Below are 21,629 nucleotides of genomic sequence, written 5' to 3'. Positions count from 1 at the left end.
AGGAAAGTATGAGAAACTGTCACAGCCAAGAGGAGCCTATGGAGACATGAAGACTAAATGTAATGCTGTATCCTTGGCTTCCTGTGGCCGCCTGGGCCCGCATCCCTGGCAAGCTGCCCTTCATTGTAAGACTATGTTCTCCCCTGTATTTTTAATTTAGAATGTCCTTTCAATGAAATGATGTTGTTAGAAGGCAGTACTGTTGACTCTTGAACAACAGAGGCTCCAACTCCTGCGCAGTCAAAAATCCGCATATAACTTTGCAGTCAGCTGTCCATATCCTCAGTTCCACGTCTGCAGATTCAACCACCCATGGACTTCTCAGTACTGAAGTACTCATTTAGTGAAAAACATTCACATACAAGTGGACCTGCACAGTTCAAGACCATGTTGTGAAAGGGTCCACCGCAGTGCCTTTTTTTTTTTCTGTTTTAAATGACTTTTCTTGGCTAATAAAATATTGGCAACCTATATTGACCTCCATTTTAAAAACATTTTACTCATTCATGAAATAAAAAATCTGGGAACCACAGCTTTAGAGGCTGTCAGATGCTATAGCATCTCATTCTTCCTTCACTGGAACACACACCACATTTTTTTTTCATTGCTTTTTTATTTCTGAACAAGAATCCTCATGAAGGGAGAGAATATGACTGTTTTGGACTGCATTCCCAGAGCCTAATGTACCTAGAACAGGCACATAATAAAAATTTGTTGGGCTTCCCTGGTGGCGCAGTGGTTGGGAGTCTGCCTGCCAATGCAAGGGATGCGGGTTTGTGCCCCGGTCCGGGGGGATCCCGCATGCCGTGGAGCAGCTAGGCCTGTGAGCCATGGCCGCTGAGCCTGCATGTCCGGAGCCTGTGCTCCGCAACGGGAGAGGCCACAACAGTGAGAGGCCCGCGTGCAGCAAAAAAAAAAAAAAAAAAAAAAAATTGTTGATTGACATTGCAATCCAAAATAAAAATTTCCCAGAGGTTAATATGTATATGATGATACTCTAAGTATTAAGATTATATTAAGCATGCAAATGCCACAAGGTAAAAACCTTCAGAAGTTATGCATTTTGAGACAAAAACAGAGCCATTGCTTTTGCTTGTTCCTAAAATTATACTTCCAAATCAATGATCTCAAAAGATATTGATACTCCTCATAAAGATTCCTACATAACAAATTTCTTTTAGAACTCAGTAGTAATAAAAAGACTATCTCTTCCTATGGGTTAGTATTACTTAAAAATTAGTAAATGTGAGCTAGCTAAATGAATTCCTTTTCCCTTTTCACCTTGGCTCCTAGTAAGCACAGAATAGGTGTTCTGATTTACTTTGTTTCCTGTTTCCCATCCTACTTCCTCTGCCCCTCCCTATTTGATTCCCTTTTTGACTTGTGTTCCTTTGCTTTTATTTTAGCTATGTTTCTTTGTGTAGTAAGCCAGCACATGTGCTTTCTGAAAAGAAACTAAGGTACTAACTGGCTCAATCACTGATGTATTGAGGCTCCAATACATGAATGTTCATGATTACTAGGCTTGTCTTACACTCTTCCCTCTAATACTTGTCTGATTTTCTCACAGTAAGAATAACATCCAGTTTCCCACTGTGCAGTTTACCTGGTAACTGTTTAAATGAATGAATCAAATGTTTAAAAGCCACATCCCCTCTTGGACATTATACTCTCTACATAACATTTTAAAAAGGAAAGTAATCTTGAGCTAAAGGGGAATTGTAAGTATACAGTTGTGAACATTCAGTAAATGACCATAAAGGAGAGACATGTATTTCCTAGCAGGTATATGTATTTCCAAGCTGAAATATACAAGGACAGGTTTCCCTATGAAATTATACTAGAAATATTAGACTTAGGTCTAGTCAAAAGATTTTTTAAAGGGATTAATCTCTAGTTACAAAGAGTACAAGTAAAAGGAATATAAGCTTTTCTACTGGCTCATGTTTTAATAAATACAGTATGTGGCTTCATGAGAGGTTTTTTTTTTTTTTTTCATTATTACCAAACCCCAGTTTCTGTGAGGTGGGAGTTGAAAGGGGAAGTGAGCATGGAATGAGCTTCGTCCTGTGATGGGCAGGCCACAGAGGTGAGTCATAGGCCCTCCATAGCCGCCTCAGAACATTTCCACTTTATTTGTCTAAATTTATTGAGCTCATATTCAGCTGTTCGTTGTAGGCATCTGTTCATTAGTGTGTGCCCTTTTTATGATTATGCTGTGATTTGGCTATGTTGATTATAAAATATTTTGAATATCACTCATCGTTCTATTTAGGATTTTATTTGAAAAGTGGCTCCACTACTAAGTAGGCAGCATTATGTAGTGGTTATAGTTACTATATGTTTGGAATCACGTAGGCCTAAGTTCAGACTCTAACTCTACTGCTTACAGGTAGGGTGATCTTAAGCAAGTTCTTTGACTTCCCAGAGCCTTAGTTTCCTTATCTGCAAAATGGGGCTAATGATAATCCTACTTCCTTGGGTGGTTGTGAGAACTGAAAGAGGTGTAGTCAGTAAATAGCTGGCACACACTGACCACTTAATAAATGCTGACTTAAGCACACAAACAACAGAGCAAATCAGAGCTGAGACTATACCTGTAAGTATTTGAATGGAAGCAATTTCAGGACAATAGAAAACTACTGGTTTTTTTTTTTTTTTTTTTTTTTGGCTGGGAAGTGTTTTTTCTCTCCTTTGTATCTTAGAGATGGAGAATGAATAAAGAGAATTTTTAAATCTACCTAAGTATCTGTAATCCATCTATGGATTTCAGGTATTTTTTTAAGAACAGTAATTCTGGAGGCAGTTGCTACTCAAAGTTCAGCACTGATGTCATGGAATAAAAACAGCCTTTCCATCAAATCACTCCCGCCAGTCAGAGGGAATTCCAAGTTGGGTATCATTATTGACTTAGCCATTATTGACAGTCTTTTTGTTTCTTGTTCTAGAGTAAATATGTAATAGGAGGAGTCACATTATTTTTCTATCTGAAATCAATGGTTTATACCAGACAGTAATTAAAATGTAACACTTTCAACAAAATTCAATACAGAAAAATTCATCCAGAATTAATATGACTGCATTACCATATGCTACCTATAAAACACATTATTAGATGAATATTCCAAGTGAAATCTACATTTAGGTAGCTGTTAACCTCTACCATGTTTATTTTTCCTCTAAGGATTTTCTAGGAGAGAACAATGATAGACTTGATGCATTAGAAATGACATCAAAATCTAAAATGTTACAACCTCAAATAATACACAATTCCTAAAGTGCCAAAGATTTTACAGTCTCTAAATAAGAGAAATTATGCTTTTATACAAGAACCTTGCTACTAATAAAGAGCTTTCTGACTTTTATAGACTAGGAATATTTTTTCTAAATGTTATTGCTTAACTACTATCCCATTTCTTGAAAATATGAGCATGCACTTCATTTTAGAGACATTTACCTCACTCTGTAAGAAATGGCCAATCAGGTCAGCACGGGCACTCCTAAAGGATGGTAACTGAGTTCTAATGCAAGTTTATAACCTAACACAAATGAAAGGGAAGTCGTTTTCTCCTACTCTGCAAAAAATTACCAGAATTGTATAGGGGGAAACTCATTTGCCCAAAAGGTACTTTTCAAACTTGTTTTGAATTGAAAACCATTGCACTCCTAGACAAATGCCAACAACCCATTAGAAATTTGGGGTTTATAGCATAGAAGTAGAAATACACAGAAAAGCAAATGCAAATGATACTTAAACATAGGAAAAGATTCTCAACTCATACACAGTAAAAGAAATGGAAATTTATCTTCTACTGATGTTTAAAAATCTTTTATTTTGGAAAAGATTAAAAAATTTGATAACACACTGGTTTGGTGAGAATAAAGAAAAATAGGTCTTCTCATACACAGCTGATGGGAGAATAACTTGGCAATATTTATTAAAATTTCAAATATGCGAACTCTTGGATTCTAATTTAAGAAATGTGTCCTGCAGACATGCCTGCATTTGTGCAAAATGACATGCGTACAAGGTTATTAATTGCAGCACTATTTCTAAGAGCAAAACACTGGAAACAATCCAAATGTTCATCACTGAGGAATAGATATCTTCCATATAATAGAATATTATGCAATGATAAAGAGGAGGAAATATATGCTGATATAAAACAGCCTCTAAGACTTCTAAGTAAAATCAAGTTGCAGAAAGAATATCATGTACTACCATATTGCTTGTATTTATTAAATTAAAAGATAAACAGTGGTTACCCATTTGGAAATTGGGTGGCTGGAGGATAGGGCTAGAAAGGGGACTTTTCACTGCATACTATTTTATACCTCTTGAATTTTGAACTATGTGAATATATTACCTATTCAAAAAATAAGTGAGAAAGTTAAAATATATAATCCAAACACAGTGAGTGGCACACCTCCCACTTGTGATAGTCACGCTGTGTAGGGGTGAGCTGATGATTGACCTGAGATTGCACTGTGCGTGTTACTGTCATCAGGATGCACTTAAGTGGAGGTCGGAAACCTATCACAGCCACCTATACCTCTCTCCAGCTTCGGCTAAGCCTTTTGGCGTTCATTTTCATTTTTTCATATTCCTCCTTAGCCTAAATTAACTAGTGGCAGTGGCAGCAACTGTATGATGCCATAAATGGACGTCACCACATGTGAGATCCTGTTCTCTGGACACCTCCTCTGACAAGAATTCTGCCTAATTCCATTACTTAGCAGTAGGGACTGTTTTAGAATGCACCCTCAGTGTTCATGCCGATAAAGTGGAGAGAAATATACAATAACTCAATTTTAAAGTATCTGTGAGGACAACTCTCTTGTGGGAGCCAGAAATGCTGAGCCAGTCCCCTGGTGCCAGCAGTGGCTTCCCATACTCTACGATGACATGTGTCTCTGGTGCTAGAGATCATAATATTTTACTTACTTCTTTTGCTTAAGTAGATACTTGATTGCTGCTCCCATAACCCATACAAATGGTAGGACATCTCCTTCATTCCTAATTTGAGATTTGTATCAGGGCTGAGCTGTTTTAAACTACTTCTGGTATTTTTTTTTTTTTTTTGGTCCATTGCTGAGTGAAGTTTTAAAGTTAAAAAAATGATTAAAATAAAAACAGAAGAAACAACCGGTGTGATGTTACCAGCTTTCAACATTCACACCTTAGGAAGGCATCAGAAAGTGTGAATATTGACTGTTTCATTAGTTTTCATTTTTCACCATTATGCTTGGTATTCAAAATAATTTATTTGTTGTGTTTAAGTCCTACATGCCAGCAAATAATTATGACCCTATCTCAAAGCCAGTGCTCTAGGAAACATCCCAAATAGAGTATACTAAAAGCACAGAGTGCACACACACACACACACACACACAACACACAGTATGTTAATAAAGCCACTGAGAATTCTTACTTATCAATATTTTAAATTAATTTTTTAAGCACTCAGGTAAATTAAGGTAACTCTTTTATTAAAAAGGTGTGCTTCTCACTATATGTATTGATATGTTTCCTCCTAAACTAATCATAAACTATTATTCAGTAATATTCCAAATATCAAAAAACAAGAGAAAAATCCAATACATATAAATGAACATGCCAAGATATAAAAACAACCTTGCTGATTAACTTCAAAGATGTATTATGAAAGCAATCTATCATTGTAGTAATTCTAATAACCCTTACTGTTTTTTGATTAGTGCTGTACATAGGAAAAAAGGACATGGGACAGGTATGAGTAACAAAAAGAAGAAAATTATCCTTATGCTTTGCTGGGTATGAAAACCCTCTTTCCTCTTCTCTTCCTTCAGACTAAGGTTTGCTGAGCTTTCTATGACTGAGCACAAGTGGATACATACTTACCTTCACCTGGGCTAGACCACTGACCAGTCAGAATGGAGGGGAGGGATAATTCATACTTGCTGCTCCAAGCATGTTTCAACCCCTCTTTGAATGAGACATTCCCAAAGTCTCATTCCAGTTGTGCTCTGTGGCTTCTCTCTGAAATCTGTCCTTCCTTCCTTTCCGATCTACTCTCAGGGTCATGGTCCCTCCCACTGTAAACAAATCACCGCATACCCTTTATCAAGAGGTTCTTTCCATGTTCTTCAATTTAAGCTGGACCCTCTAAGGAGCTCTTGTCCTCTAAAGCCTCTGTCACATGGAGGTTTTTGTCCTTCCTGTCCCTTAGCACAGTGTCACAGAACACCGTGTCATCTGGCTATCCTACCCTGTCACCTAACAAACTCTACATTATTTCCCCACATTTACTAAGAGTTGACACCTGGATTATGGTTCCTCTTTGCTCTTTGTCACAACATCATCCTGAGTGACTTCAGATATCCAGTATCCAGCTGTGGATGACTCATCTAATATCCTGGCCTCTGGGTTTTTTTTTTTTTTAAATTTCTGAACTCTTCTAATTTAGCAGCCCAATCTCATGAAACTTACAACCTCTCAAATCTTATACTCTAGTACTACTCCTTGACCAAATCTTCTAGCCTTTCAGCTCTTTCCCTCTCTTCTCCTCAAATGCCTTTTCTTTAACTGTCAGACCCTGGGCCACTACATACCCTCTGTTCTGTCCTTTCTTACCCAGCCCAGACCTAGAGTCCACCATGGTAATCATTCTCTCATCATTAATCACAGTAGCTCTGCCCTCTCATCCATTTCATCAAAACCTCAAGTCTGAGTCAATGAAAACTTTTGGATGCTCAGAGACACAATGTAGAAAATCACATAACTTTGCAGTTTGCTCTCACTGTAGATTCATGGTTCCTCTTCTTAGGGATCCCTGTCCTCTGCCTTAATCCTATTTAGCCTTTGTCTAATTTTTCTCTGCTATCTGTCCAATCTTTCTCAAATTCCTCAACTGCTTCTGACTCAATTAAAAAATAAAAAAATTCTCTCAACTTACCCTCAACTCATAAAAACTCTTCCTTCCTATCACAGGGGAACAGGTTTCCATGTGTTCAAATCTAACCTTTCCATCTGTTTCCAGACCCCCATCCTTTCACACTTCCTTGGAGGATCTCACACCTTCAATCATCTTTTCATTACCTTTACTCTCTCTGTCTCTAAGGGCTCTTTCAATATAATCATGACCAGTGTCCATACCCTTAAAAAAAAGTAAAAATCAGCCCTTCACTCTATATTCCCTTTGAAATACTGTTCCATTTCTCATTTTCCATTCGAGGTAAATGTTTTAGACACTGTGCCTACTTCTTCCCTTTCCAAATCTCACCATTGCTTCTGGCAGTTAGCTCTATTGAGAAAGGCTGTGTCTTAGAAGCACACCCTTGATTACAAGCAATGAAATCAGGCATTAGTTTCAGATGATGGTTTATTCTTTTAACAAAGATTACTGAGATTGTATCAAATGCTCAACCATATAATGAGTACAAAGACTAATCATGTCACTGTGTGAAATTTCAGGGTATAAATTATGCTTGCTTAATTTTAGTCCACGTTCTAAATACGGTACATATGAACAAGGTTAGTCTAACTTTTCAGATCCAAGGTACTTCATCTCCGGGCTTGCTAAGCTCATGTCCACTCCTATTCTTGCTTTCTGGTTGAGTTGCAGTGATATCCATTAAAATTGTTCTCTTCATAGACCTTTGACGGCCAAAGATTATTTTTCACTCTAAATGCTACCTTTAGAAACTCTGTAACTAGATATTTTCCTAAAGCCTCCAGTCCATGAGGAGTAACTTCTTAGAGGTCTCTCTTAATTAATTTTTGTCTCATTATTTCTTAATCTGAGAGGTAATCTTTTCTTAGCTATTCACATTTTCCAGGATTCTTTCCTCATCTCTCTTTCTTGTTACACTTCAGGTGGCATCAGGTATGGATGATTCCTCCAAATGTCTATCTTTGGTCATAAACTTTCCTCTGTGCTTCCTACCTACCTGTCTCTAGGCAACAAATGTGCTGCACCAACTGAGCTTGTCACCAGCCTTCACACAAAATACATCCAAAATTGCATTCATCTTCCTCACCTCAGGTTCCTGAGTTGGTGGCGCTTTGATACTTAGAAAATGCTTCTTTGTTTCTCAACTGCCACTAAGGTGTGAACATTTTCCTTTCTCCCTCCCTCCCTCTTTATTTCCTCCCTCCCTCCTTTCCTCCCTTCCTTTCTTCCCTCCCTTATTTTGGTTTCTCCTCTTTATACTTACTATTGCTTATCTGGTTCTGCCCTTTACTTTTCTCATCAAGATTGTCATGGTATAACCTGCTGATGGCCTCTAGTCTTTTCCCTCTTCAATCTGCCTCTAAACCAGTGGCTTTCAAATATTTTTGACCAAGATCCATCATAAGAAATACATTTTACATCACAACAGGGACAAACACACACACACACACACACACACAAACACACACAGAGCTAGATAGCACAATTAATTTATTTCTCCTCTTCCTAGGTACATTTCTATTTATGGATAGATACAGATATACCTGAGTATATAACAGGATCAAAATTTTCACAGAGTAAAACTTTCCAGTATTTCATGAACTCTGATATTTTCTATTGTATTTCTATTCTATTGATATAAGTTAAACATAATGCTGGTCACAATCCATTAAACTGATTTCATAACCCAGTAGTAAGATATAACCCAGAGACTGAGCACTGGTTTTGTTCTCTACATACACTAGAGTGATATAGCAAAAATAAATGAATATGTAATTGACACCATCATTCCCCACAGTAGTGCTTTTGGGAGACCTCTTGTTATTTACTGAATAATGTCCAAGATCTTGACAAGGTATGCATGGCCCCCTGGCAAACTGCTAGCTCTTCTAGGTTTATTTCTCCCTATTCTGCCCTGCACTTTCTTCCATAGGAACATTCTATGCATTCCTATTTTACCCTGGAGTTTTCTCTTTCTAGTTCCTTCACACCTTCATCCCCCTGGCTGTTTTCTCCCAAAATCAACACTTGGATCATAGCAAATAAAATGTCTGCTATAAGAACAGTATAGTTATATTATTATAGATGTAACTGAAGAAAGGATAAAGAGCTATAAGATTGAAATCTTATACTTCCTTGTAGCTCCTGTAGTAGTAACTAGCATAGTGTTGATAAAGTAGTAACTATTCAATATTTTTTTCACTGATTCTCAAGCAATCCTTCTTTTTTTTTTCACATCATTACTTCCCTATCCAAGAACCCACTTATTGCCTTAAATACCAATTCCGATTTCCTCTGCCTGGTTTTTAAGACCATCCAGCATCTTGCTCTATCTCTCCACCTTTGTTTCACAATAACGCCTTCCTCTGGCCCGCCCATCTCTTTGCTGTCCTTATTAGGTTTCATGCATCTTTCCTCAAGTTTTCCATCCTGTTAGCAACGTTTATCTCCAATATCACACTCATTTTCTGTCCCCTCTACCCACCCGCTTTTCCATTCAGTTATTATTTATTTATTTATTTATTTATTTTTAATTTTTTTTGCGGTACGCGGGCCTCTCACTGTTGTGGCTTCTCCCGTTGCAGAGCACAGGCTCCGGACGCACAGGCTCAGTGGCCATGACTCATGGGCCCAGCCGCTCCGCGGCATGTGGGATCCTCCCGGACCGGGGCACGAACCCGTGTCCCTTGCAGGTGGACTCTCAACCACTGCATCACCAGGGAAGCCCCCATTTATTTATTTTTGAGGTTCATTCAAAGCTTTAAATTCACCGCAAATCCTCTCAGCATTTCTGTGAGTACTTTATGCATTTTAATCTTTTTATCTTTAATAGATAATAATAATAGTTCCCAACTCACTGGGTTACTGTGAGAATTAGAGGTGTTAGTATAGATAAAGTGCCTGCCACCAAGTTCATGCTCATAAATGTGTATCACAAACTCCATCAAACATTCCTATCCTGAAGCTTTGTTCTACACGGCCATTGCACATCACTGAGCACTTGATAGATTTCTAATTTCCTTACAGTTATAGAACTTCTCTCTAAAGCTTGAATCTAAGTTCCCTGAGAACCAAATCCCTGTCATACAATGTGATCTTACCCCAACATCACCCAACAAGTTGACAGAAAGTAGTGAGAAAGTTGTCACTTAATAATTTGTGGGGCTTCCCTGGTGGCGCAGTGGTTGAGAGTCCGCCTGTCGATGCAGGGGACACGAGTTCGTCTCCCGGTCCGGGAGGATCCCACATGCCGCGGAGCGGCTGGGCCTGTGAGCCATGGCCGCTGAGCCTGCATGTCTGGAGCCTGTGTTCCACAACGGGAGAGGCCACAACAGTGAGAGGCCAGCATACCGCAAAAAAAATAATAAAAAAAATCTGTGGTTGATTTCTTAGCAAAACGTATCCCACAAAACCAATGATTAATTACTCATAGATTAGCAGCATAATTTGAATCATCATCATATCCCAAAGCAAGTACTCCAGAAATTATTTCTGGATATAAAATATATTTTGGTGGCAGCCTTCAGGTATATATGAATCCAGTGTTCTCAGTACTCATACCAATTCATTCAAAATAATGCAACCATACTGAGACAGTGTAATGAAAATTTGGTTCCCCTTTTTTATTACACCCTGCCTATCTACATCCTGTTCTCTGATAGAAACAGAATCATCTCTCAGGTGGAAAGAAAGTCTTCTCTATTTTAGTGAATGTCAAATGAGGCAACCGAAGTGTTAAACTAGATGATTAAATAAAAGTTTTCCCCTAACTTTCTTCTAGATCATCTGAATCAAAAAAGTAACCACACCTTACTCTATTGTACATTCCTGTGAACAAATTTAAGTGGACCTCATCTGCTCATTACATGCAGAGTCTGTTTGAACATCACCCTGTGTTGTGTATGAAAGCTGGAAAGGGGTAGGGGAAAGAGAGAGAGGATTGTTGTTTTAAACTTTATCTGGCTTTGGAAGCCTTGCAAGAAATTTAGAAAGTTGGATAGTGGAAGAAATGTTGGGCAACGTTATCCAATATTTGGATACAAGTCATCTTTTTTTTTAATGTGTGTGAACCTCCACATGGAATCATCAAATTGAATTACAGTTTAGGGTTGTGTAAGACTTCAGTGAGTGAGTTGGTTGAGTTTTGATTCACAACAATGTAAACAGAGTTAACTGCATTTAAAAATACCTAAGTTTAGTCATTTGAATCCAACCCCTAACGATGACCTGTAGACTATGAAAATGATCCTGCTCACTGAAAAGATCTTGCTTGGCTTCCTATAGATTAGTAATTCATTTTCTGTGAGGTCATCACTAATGGAATGAATTTAGAGACACATGCTAACTAACCACTGACTGGTGTTTAGTATCAACCTATTTATTAGTGTTAATAGAAAAGAAGTCATTGAGTTAATTTGCTTTTTAAGTGAATATGAGAAGATTGTTTTAAATGTAAATTTCCAAAGAGTACATTTTCACGACAGTGACATTCACATTTTTCTTGATGCTGTGTAATAGCTTTAGAATGTTTAGATATTACTTCTCTTAATTCCCTTCAAAAAAGCACACATGGGTTAACATCTATTGTAGGTAATTTTAAAGGAGAAGGATCTTCTGTGTGAGCAGTTCTCAACTGTTCTTAGCTGCTCTGGGAACTTAAAAATACCAGAACCCCAAGCATGGTCATTGTCTGAACCTCAGACAATTGTATAAAACTTTCTTAGGGTGGGTTTGAGCACCCGTGTGTGTGTGTGTGTGTTTAATAGCTCCCCTAGGTGATTGTAATTATGTCAAGAATCTAAAGACCTAAATAGACATTTCTCCAAAGAAGATATACAGATTGCCTACAGACACATGAAAGAATCCTCAACATCATTAATCATTAGAGAAATACAAATCAGAACTACAATGAGATATCATCTTACACCGGTCAGAATGGCCATCATCAAAAAATCTACAAACAATAAATGCTGGAGGGCTTCCCTGGTGGCGCAGTGGTTGAGAGTCTGCCTGCTAATGCAGGGGACACGGGTTCGAGCCCTGGTCTGGGAGGATCCCACATGCCACGGAGCGACTAGGCCCGTGAGCCACAACTACTGAGCCTGCGCGTCTGGAGCCTGTGCTCCGCAACAAGAGAGGCCACGATGGTGAGAGGCCCGCGCACCGCGATGAAGAGTGGCCCCCGCTTGCCACAACTAGAGAAAGCCCTCGCACAGAAACGAAGACCCAACACAGCAAAAAAATAAATAAATGAAAGTTAATAAATAAATAAATAAAAATTTAAAAACAAAACAAAAAAATAATAAAATAAATGCTGGAGAGGGTGTGGAGAAAAGGGAACCCTCTTGCACTGTTGGTGGGAATGTAAATTGATGCAGCCACTATGGAGAACAGTATGGAGGTTCCTTAAAAAACTAAAAATAGAATTACCACATGACCCAGGAATCCCACTACTGGGCCTATACCCTGAGAAAACCATAATTCAAAAAGAGTCATGTACCAAATATTCATTGCAGCTCTATTTACAATAGCCAGGACATGGAAACAACCTAAGTCTCCATCAACAGATGAATGGATAAAGAAGATATGGCACATATACACAATGGAATATTACTCAGCCATAAAAAGAAACGAAATTGAGTTATTTGTAGTGAGGTGGATGGACCTAGAGTCTGTGATACAGAGTGAAGTAAGTCAGAAAGAGAAAAACAAATACTGTACGCTAACCCATATACATGGAATCTAAAAAAAAAAAAAAAAAAAGGTCATGAAGAGCCCAGGGGCAAGACAGGAATAAAGACGCAGACCTACTAGAGAATGGACTTGAGGATATGGGGAGGGGGAAGGGTAAGCTAGGACAAAGTGAGAGAGTGGCATGGACATATATACACTGCCAAATGTAAAATAGATAGCTAGTGGGAAGCAGCCACATAGCACAGGGAGATCAGGTCGGTGCTTTGTGACCACCTAGAGGGGTGGGATTGTGGGGGGGGAGATGCAAGAGGGAAGAGATATGGGGACATATGTATATGTATAACTGATTCACTTTGTTATAAAGCAGAAACTGACTCACCATTTTAAAGCAATTATACTCCAATAAAGATGTTAAAACAAAACAAAGCACAAAAAAAAGAATCTACAAGATTTATGATATTTTTATATGAAACGTGATCCTTCTTTCATTTGTAAATGTGATACAAATTATACTATAGTCTTATTTATTGAAAAATTCTCCTACTCACCTCTTCCCTCCACACTCTACCACAATGGGAAAACTTCTTGAGGGCAGGGGCTAAGTTTTATTTATATTGGTGTCATTCCCTGCATCTAGCACTATGTCAGGCTGAAACAGCCAGTGATGTTAGTGGTATTAACATACTTTTATAGTGACAAATCCTGCTCTTCTACAGATTAGTTTTATTTAATTAGTGCTTAATTATAGGGCTATATCTAATTTTGTTCTTTTGCTTTTGAGAGTGAGAGGAGCATTTGTTTTGTATTTTCGTGCTATGTAAATTTGCCAGCATTTAAAAAATATTTTTTATCATTAAATACTTAGCTATGGTGCCCCTGGATGGAACAAAGAGGGCAACAATCAAGATAAAAACTGAAGTGTTTAATTCTGACCATACAGAGTTCGAGTCAATTTATGTGACAACTAAGAAGAAAATGAACTACTTCTAGCATAACAATTTGTGCATTTAAGTGAAAGCTCGTTATTTTTTTTTTTGTGAGAAGCAGTTAAGAATTCAAAATAGTGTTTGATTTAGTTCACTGCTTCTGAAAGGGGGAATAGAGTAAAAAACAATTATTTTGGTCCTTGCTTTGACTGAATTTCATATGTCATTAAAAGAATACTATACATTTTTAATGTTAATTAAAGGAAAATGGGATATGGATTAAAGTGATGATAAACTACTGAATTGGTCAAAATCCTTTAGGGTGCTAAAGTTTTAAGTTAAATACATACTGTACAGGGAAATGAGGAACTTGAGAAACACATTGACAACTTGAACGTGGATTTAGAGTCCATCATGTTTCCCAACAAGCAGTCCTTTGTGAAAGCACCTTGTGTTTGGCCATTAGTTCTTACCATTCCTGCTTAACAGTGTTCTAAGAGGTTCAGAAAGTTGCTCAAAGTCATACAGCAATTAGGTACCAGAAGCAGTATCCAATACAGATAATCTGACTCCAAATTCAGTGCTCTGTCCATCAGAGCTCTGGATCCTTGTGGACACCTAGGGTTATGTGGGCTAGATACGTCGAAGTGCTTACTGCTAATTCGCCAGATGGGCAATGGCAGGTGTTTGCAAACCTACCAGTGGTGTGGCATACATCTCTGCTATTCAGAGTGGTCCCTGGACCAGCGGCATGGACATCATTTGGGAGCTTATCTGAAATGAGGCATCTGGATGCTCTACCACAGACCCCATGCATTTTTAACAATACTCCTATACAACTTTTATATACATTAAAGTATGAAAAGCAATAGTGTAAAGAATTCCAGATGTGAAATCAGGGCACCTGAATTTGACCTCAGCCCTGCCAACAAACTAGCTGGGGCACTTTACGTTTTTTTAACTTCTTAGAGCATCAGTTTTTTGTTTGTTTTTGTTTTTTATCTGTGAAATGGGAATGATAATATCTGTCTTCAAGGGTTGTTATGATGATTATCTAAATAAATGGGCCTGGACCCCAGCAGGAGTTTAAGAAATGCATACTGAATCTCTATGCAAATCCACAGATGTGTAAAAAGACAGCTCAGGCATTCAGCAAATTTGGTGAACTCTTGATTTCCTGATTATGTTGGACTAGGAACTATCTATGTTAGAATCCATTTAAATTAAGCTTTCTGGGATGTCCACATTTTCATGCCCTAGAGATTTGCTACAGAATTATTCTCAGCAGAGCAATTATAGGTGAGGCTGCCCTATAATGAGATATCTTTGCTACTTCATTAAATAAACCCCCTTGGATGGGCTCCAAAATGGACCTGCCTCATACCAAATTCCATTACACTGGAAGTAATCGCAGAAGAAGGCCCTGGTGCGGGTTCAGTGGTCCTGGATACCTAATGTTTACCATAAAGGGAATGTGTTGTAGAACAGTGATTCCCAAAAGCTGGTTCTCAGACCAATACTTTACTGATCCAAGGGGCAATGAAAAAAAAAAGACAATTTAGTCAACTTTTCATAAAGTTGAATTATAATCTATTTAAAAAATATCCTTCATTCTGAGAGTATGCCCTTTTTTGAGAGTATGCCGTTTCTATTTTCTATCTTTTTGGTGTTCAACTGCTCCATATTTTAATTAAATAATGATGATAATAGATGGTAATTTTTGTAATGTTCTTGTACAATACAAATACAAGGTCAATCCTCTCCCCGCTCCAACTTTTTTTTTTTTCCTTTTCTTTTTTTTTGCCGTATGCGGGCCTCTCACTGTTGTGGCCTCTCCCGTTGCGGAGCACAGGCTCTGGACGCGCAAGCTCAGTGGCCATGGCTCACGGGCCCAGCCGCTCCGCGGCATGTGGGATCTTCCTGGACCGGGGCACGAACCCGTGTCCCCTGCATCGGCAGGCGGACTCTCAACCACTGCGCCACGAGGGAAGCCCTCCCCCCTCCAACTTTTAACAAGAGTTTTACGGTCCTTGAAATCCCTCAATTCTGAACAATTGTTATAGAAAAAATTGCTTAAAAGGAAGTTCTTTCCTATGAAATTAGCAAGGGGCAGAGAGCGTTTTCCATTGGGGACCAAACTGCACAGTTTAATTGGAGGGCAAATTTGTCTAGTGTCAGCATCTCACACAGTGAAATGCTCCTCAAACTCCTGTGTGTACCAGGATCATTTGGGATCTGTTAAAACGCAGATCCTGATTCTGCAGGTCTGGCACAGTCCAAATTTCTGTAATTCCAACAAACTCTCACTTAGATAGCAAAGGCATAGTGGTTAAGGTGGTGAGCTCTGAACCAGATCACCTTGGTTCCACTACTCCTGTTACTACCACTGCTAGCTGTTGATCTTTGAGCAAGTTACTTAACCTATCTATCCCTTAGTTTTCTCATTAGCAACAGAAGAATAGTAGTCCCATCTCACATTTTTATTGTGAAAGTGAAATGGAATATTGAACGTAAATATTCCTAGAATGTAAAATACAGTACCTGACACATAGGAAGAGCTCCATAAATGTGAGTTATTACTCTAACTTCACAGATCAGTGACTGGAGCGCCAAGATATTAAAAAAGAAAAATATTAGCACCTCAAGGTGGAACCCTCAAGGGGTTCCTACATGATGAAATTGGAATAATTGAAAGTTCCATTTGGTGAGGGATAAGTTGTGGTCTGTCTTTGGCTGGTTCAGTGGGATTGTTTGAAGCTGTGAATCTTAAAGGGTGGGTATAGATCTGTTCTAATTCAAAAGGTGGAATCCTCTCAATTACTAAGATCCTATAAATAAGGTTGAAATTATGGTATGGTTTAGGTTGCATGCCACAAAATTATTAGAACCTTTGCTAACTTATAAATGACAAGAAAAATACCACTAGTACATTCCCAGACTTTAAGTTTTCCTATAGGTCTTTACTTTATTAATAATTATTCTTTTCCCCATGAAAGTACAGCTAGAAAGTTTATTAATTAATCTCTTCTTCCTTTTGGTTGACAGCCAAGCAATTTATTGGAAATAGTGTGTATTGCCTAATATGCCTCATTGGCCCATGAGGCCAATGTCTTATATGTATTTATTTATTTTTTATAGAATCCCTACTATTTTAATTTTAATCCCTACTATTTGAATTTATATAGTTTTTCTTTAAAAATTATAGGTAATAGCACCTAGGCATAGAACTGTGATTTAATATGAATTTATGGTTTTTATCTTCCATTTGTACCTTTTGCCCATCTGGTATGATTTCCGCTGTGATTTCAAACATAAGAGCAAGTGATGACTGATTTTTTAAAAAATTAATTTATTTATTTTGGCTGCGTTGGGTCTTCATTGCTGCACGCGGGCTTTCTCTAGTTGCGGCGAGCGGGGGCTACTCTTCGTTGTGGTGCGTGGGCTTCTCTTATTGCAGAGCATGGGCTCTAGGCATGCGGCCTTCAGTAGTTGTGGCACGTGGGCTCAGTAGTTGTGGCTTGTGGGTTCTAGAGCGCAGACTCAGTAGTTGTGGCACACGGGCTTACTTGCTCTGCGGCATGTGGGATCTTCCTGGACCAGGGCTCGAACCCGTGTCCCCTGCACTGGCAGGCGGATTCTTAACCACTGCGCCACCAGGGAAGTCTGATGACTGATTTTAACAAAGATTGATGAGTTAGTCACAGAGCTAAGGACTAATCTAACCTACTTAACTGGTTCAACTTTATATAGTAAAAAGGAAGCACAGAAAAATAAATTATTTCATCAAGCACATTTAAGTAAATGCCTCCTGTGTTCTAAAATCCTAAAAGATTAAAGTTGACTGCTTTTTGGAAGCTACACCGTTATCTTCTGAATCACTGCATATCATTTTTATCTTTTTCATTTATAAAATATCAGAAATTTACCTGTCTAGTTTGTGACCATGTTATAAAAACAAAAGGAGTTAATACTTTGTCAAGAGCACAGGGAAACTAATGTATAAGCAGAACATTCTAATGCATTGATTAGATAAGTTGGAAATTGTGTCTGTTAATAAATATTCACAAATTTCTAGGCCCTTTCCCCAGTTTTTACTTTCTGTTTCTTTTTTTGCGGTCTTACCTTTAACCACAACCAGTCTCCTGTATATTTCTACAGTTGACTCTGTACCACTCAGCTGCCAAGCATTTTATATGCCTCACAATGCCTCCCATGTAATAATCACTCCATGGGAGAGTTGCTAGTTATCCTTCAATAGCCATACCCATTCTCCCCTTCTTCTTCAGTAATAGGAATAAGAAAAATACGATTAGCACATTCCCAGACCTTTAAGTTTTCCTATAGGTTTTTACTTTATTAATAATTATTCCTTTCTCCATGAAAGTACAGCTAGAATGTTAGTGACCATGAATGTTAGGGCCATCGGGAATAAAGACCGTATTTTTCAGCCTCCCTTGTAGCTTTGTACAGTCACATGACCAAATTCGGGTCAATGAAAAAAAGAGAAATGGAAATGGTGTGTGCAACTTCCCATCAAGTGTGCTCGGAAGGACGCAGGGTGACTCCTTCCTTTTGCCCTCTTATGGCTGGTTAGAAGGTGGGCGTGATGACACCAACAGGAGCTGGCATTTTGGATTAAGAGGTCACAGTCACATCTTGAGGAACAAAATAGAATCTGGTACCTGATGATCATACCATACCGGTGCTTGACTACCTAACATTTATATGAAAACAAACAAACAAACAAAGACTTCTCTCGCTTTAGACACAGGTATTTTGGGTTTCTGTCACTTGCAGCCAAATCTAATCCTAACTTTACACACTGAAATATTCATTGATGCATTTGTCTTTCAGGTGTGATCCTTATCATTATGCCTTGGTCTCTGTCATCCATCCTATCTTACTCAGTCATGTTAAGACCTAAGGAAAAGCAAGAGATGCTTTAAGTAATACCTGAGAACACGTAGTATTGAAGAAGTTAAATTCAAGAGAAGTTAAATTCAGGAGAGGAAAGAGCTAAAGAGGTTAAAAATCTTTTCTATTCCCAGTGACTTTGGTTTATTAAGAGACATTCTAGGTAAGATTTCAAAAGTTAACTCCCAAGGTAATTAGACAAAAGCTAGGCCAGATGTCTAAGCTAAGTTTTGGTCTCAAAATAATTACTTTTGTTAATTACCAGTAATTAGTGTCAGCATCCAACACTTTCCTAAAAACCCTTGAGGGAGGGGGAGGAGGCAGGGAGAGAGAGAGAGAGAGAGAGAGAGAGGGAGAGAGAGAGGGAGAGAGGGAGAGGGAATGGGAGAGAGAGAGGATGTGCACAGCAGAGTCAGAAGACAAGCATTTTCCAGTACAGTTGCACATCTTGGGGTCATTAAAACCTGATTCAAATTTTACAATTTTGAACACTGGGTTTTATGGGAAAAGCGGATATTTTCTTCCAGTTACTGAAAATACCTTTTACTTCTACATAGGCTTAACTTGAATTTTATGTTCTTTCTTATTTTATGCCTTTTTTTCCCATTGCCAAAATGATTCTTTTCCTTTATCTATAAAATTACACCTTTAGCCCTGCATACCCCCCACCACCAACAACAAATTTCAGCTGAAAATAGCCCTAGCAGAAGTGCCCACGGTTCTTCCTAGAGTCTTTACTTAGCTTCCTTTTCCCAGTCAGTGGCTTCTGGTCATTAGCTCAAAGAACAGCAGAGGGTTCTCAGTGGTTTGTGGATAACTTAATTTGGGGGCACTTTTTACATAGTTCAGAAGTTTACATAGTGCATCACTGTTTGCCTCTTTGTGTAAATGGCCCTTTATAAGGACAGAAATATTTATAGATGCATCTGTTTGTGCACTGTCTCACCACTTCATGTCTCTTTGGGCCTCCTTTTTTGTGCCTAGAATTTCTTTTTAAATATTTAGGGGCACCATTGTCTAGTATTGTCCATTAATAATTCATTGTAGATGTGGTCATTTTTAACCTGCGAGTAACAGTGTAAATAATACTTTTTAAATATCCATCACAAACATCTCACATCTGACTCCTGCCCATGCCCCAGGTTCCATGGTGGACCAGTCACTCCTTTATGCCATCTCTATTTAACTGTTTACTGCTTTCTCTCCCTCACCAATTGTTAGAGGGAGGCACCTTGTCTTAACTCATTTTTCAAATCTCCAGTGGCCACCAGGCATATATAAAATGCCTTGAAATTTTTTTTGTAGTTAATTAAATATGCAGTCACGAATGTTGCCAAGCCAATGGGAGTACTAGTTACACACTTTGGTCCTTTTATAAGTTCAGTGGGTCATGAGATGGTGCAGTTTTTCCCATGACCTTTTTTGTGTTTTATTGGTGATTCTCACATTCATTTTAGCCCATGGGCTATTTCTTTATGCCAAGATATTGACCAACTTACCTGCTTGCAGAGAGAAAAATAATTATTCGTAAAGCTCAGTAGAATGGGAAGGGAAGGGAAGTTTGATGGTAAGGTAAAATGGTGTTGTTTTGTTTTTAATCAGTATTATACATAAATTATCAGCCCATGCTAAAAAGTAAGATGGTTATGTTTAATCATGAAGACTACATATCAAAAGGGGACAATTTGTATATTCATTAACTGCCTATTTCTAGAGAATCTATACTCTACCCATCACCACTGTACTAAAACTTTATGGTTTTTATAGGTATACATCTAAATTGCAAAACCAACTGCATTTTAATATATGTTACCCACTGCAGAGTTTGTTAGAGAAAATGCATGAGATGTGCTTTTGGGGTGATTTCTGTATGTCAAGTGCACACAAGCATATTAATTTACAGGCACATCTTATTTATGTAAACTGAGAACTGCATAGTCTTGATATCATTCAGTATTTTCACCCCATGATCACTGTTCATTACAGTATAATCAGAGCTGCTCAATGTAATCACAACTTTCCCTTTCACAGCTTCCCATCACCAATCTACGTTTTTTTTTTATTCCCATACCTCCAATGCTGTTCTGAACTGTCCTGCTGCCACGGCGTATTTCTTTTTTCTGTAGCAAGAGCTGGCACCCTTTAAGGCTACCTGAAGCCATTTGTCAATCCGAGGCAGAAAGCTGAAATTAGGTACACGGAAAGGGTCTACTACTATTTCAGCAGCTTGGCATGTTGGCCGATTCCCAGTGGACATGTAGGACTCTACAAACTCATAGCTCACGTCCTCTTCATCAACGTAGACCAACTTCACCTCCACATCCATGATATTCTTTAAGGGGATGCGAGGCAGAGGCATGGTGATCAATGGGCTGTCAAGTTCTATTACCTTTGCCTCTTTCTTTCCAGCTGGGTTTTCTTCACCTTCTGCCTTCCGTTTAAAGGCCACTTTCTCTAAATCATTGCTTTGTTTTTCTTTGATGCTGGTTGCCATTTTTATTTTCTCAGCTGTGATTTCTACCTGTTTATCTCCACAGCTTTCCTTAATCTCTTGTGGCATTTCCAGGATGCTGGGTGGGTTTGCTAAGGTGGACATTTTGTTGCTTGTGTTTATCTTTGGAACAAGTTGATCAGGATAGACCCTATTTACTGTATTCTCCAAACTCCTACTGCTTCCTGAATCCATTGATTTTCCCCTGAAACACCTGTAGGGGTGAGAAGACGACAATTACAACAAAATTTTGAAATTCCAGTGGATTTAATTTAGTCAGACTATAGTCAAATTCACTGAAAACACTGTTTAATTCATTATAGGTATTTGTCACTTTAAAGTAAAACTGTATGTACATCATCTGCTGACTGTTTTACTAGAGAAGTATATTTTTCAGTCTCAGAATTCACCAAGAATTTGTTGAAAACACATTTAGACAATGTCTTTAAAAAATAACCATCTATAGCTGAACAACGTTGAATGAACATTTTTATGGGGTGCCCAAACTCATTGAATAGGAAGAGCTTATGCATAGCCACTGAGGACAAAAAAAGACCAAAAAAAAAATCTATCTCAATATTAATTTCCTCAGGAAGGCAGGTGGTCTAGAACTCATTATAAAATATACTGTTAACCTGCATAATAGACTTGCGAGTCTAAAGAAACCACAGC

At 38.3% G+C, this 21,629-nt stretch overlaps 1 protein-coding gene across 1 annotated transcript in view; it reads right to left on the bottom strand.

The window, feature by feature from the left end:
- SPATA16 (spermatogenesis associated 16) overlaps positions 1-21,204 on the bottom strand; it is a gene marked incomplete at its 3' end in the record, with an annotated part of 212,598 nt that extends 191,394 nt beyond the window's left edge. Inside the window, exon 1 of the mRNA XM_082624320.1 lies at positions 20,538-21,204. Coding sequence (XP_082480446.1) covers positions 20,538-21,152 — 615 coding nt within the window. The 5' untranslated portion in view covers positions 21,153-21,204. The remainder of the gene's footprint in view (positions 1-20,537) is intronic.
- Positions 21,205-21,629: the final 425 nt, after the last annotated feature.

The sequence above is a fragment of the Mesoplodon mirus genome (genome assembly GCF_964341445.2).
Source record: "Mesoplodon mirus genome assembly, chromosome: 6".
NCBI lineage: Eukaryota > Metazoa > Chordata > Mammalia > Artiodactyla > Ziphiidae > Mesoplodon > Mesoplodon mirus.
Note: the sequence above shows the minus strand (reverse complement) of the source record. Positions and strands in the feature narration are given on the sequence as shown.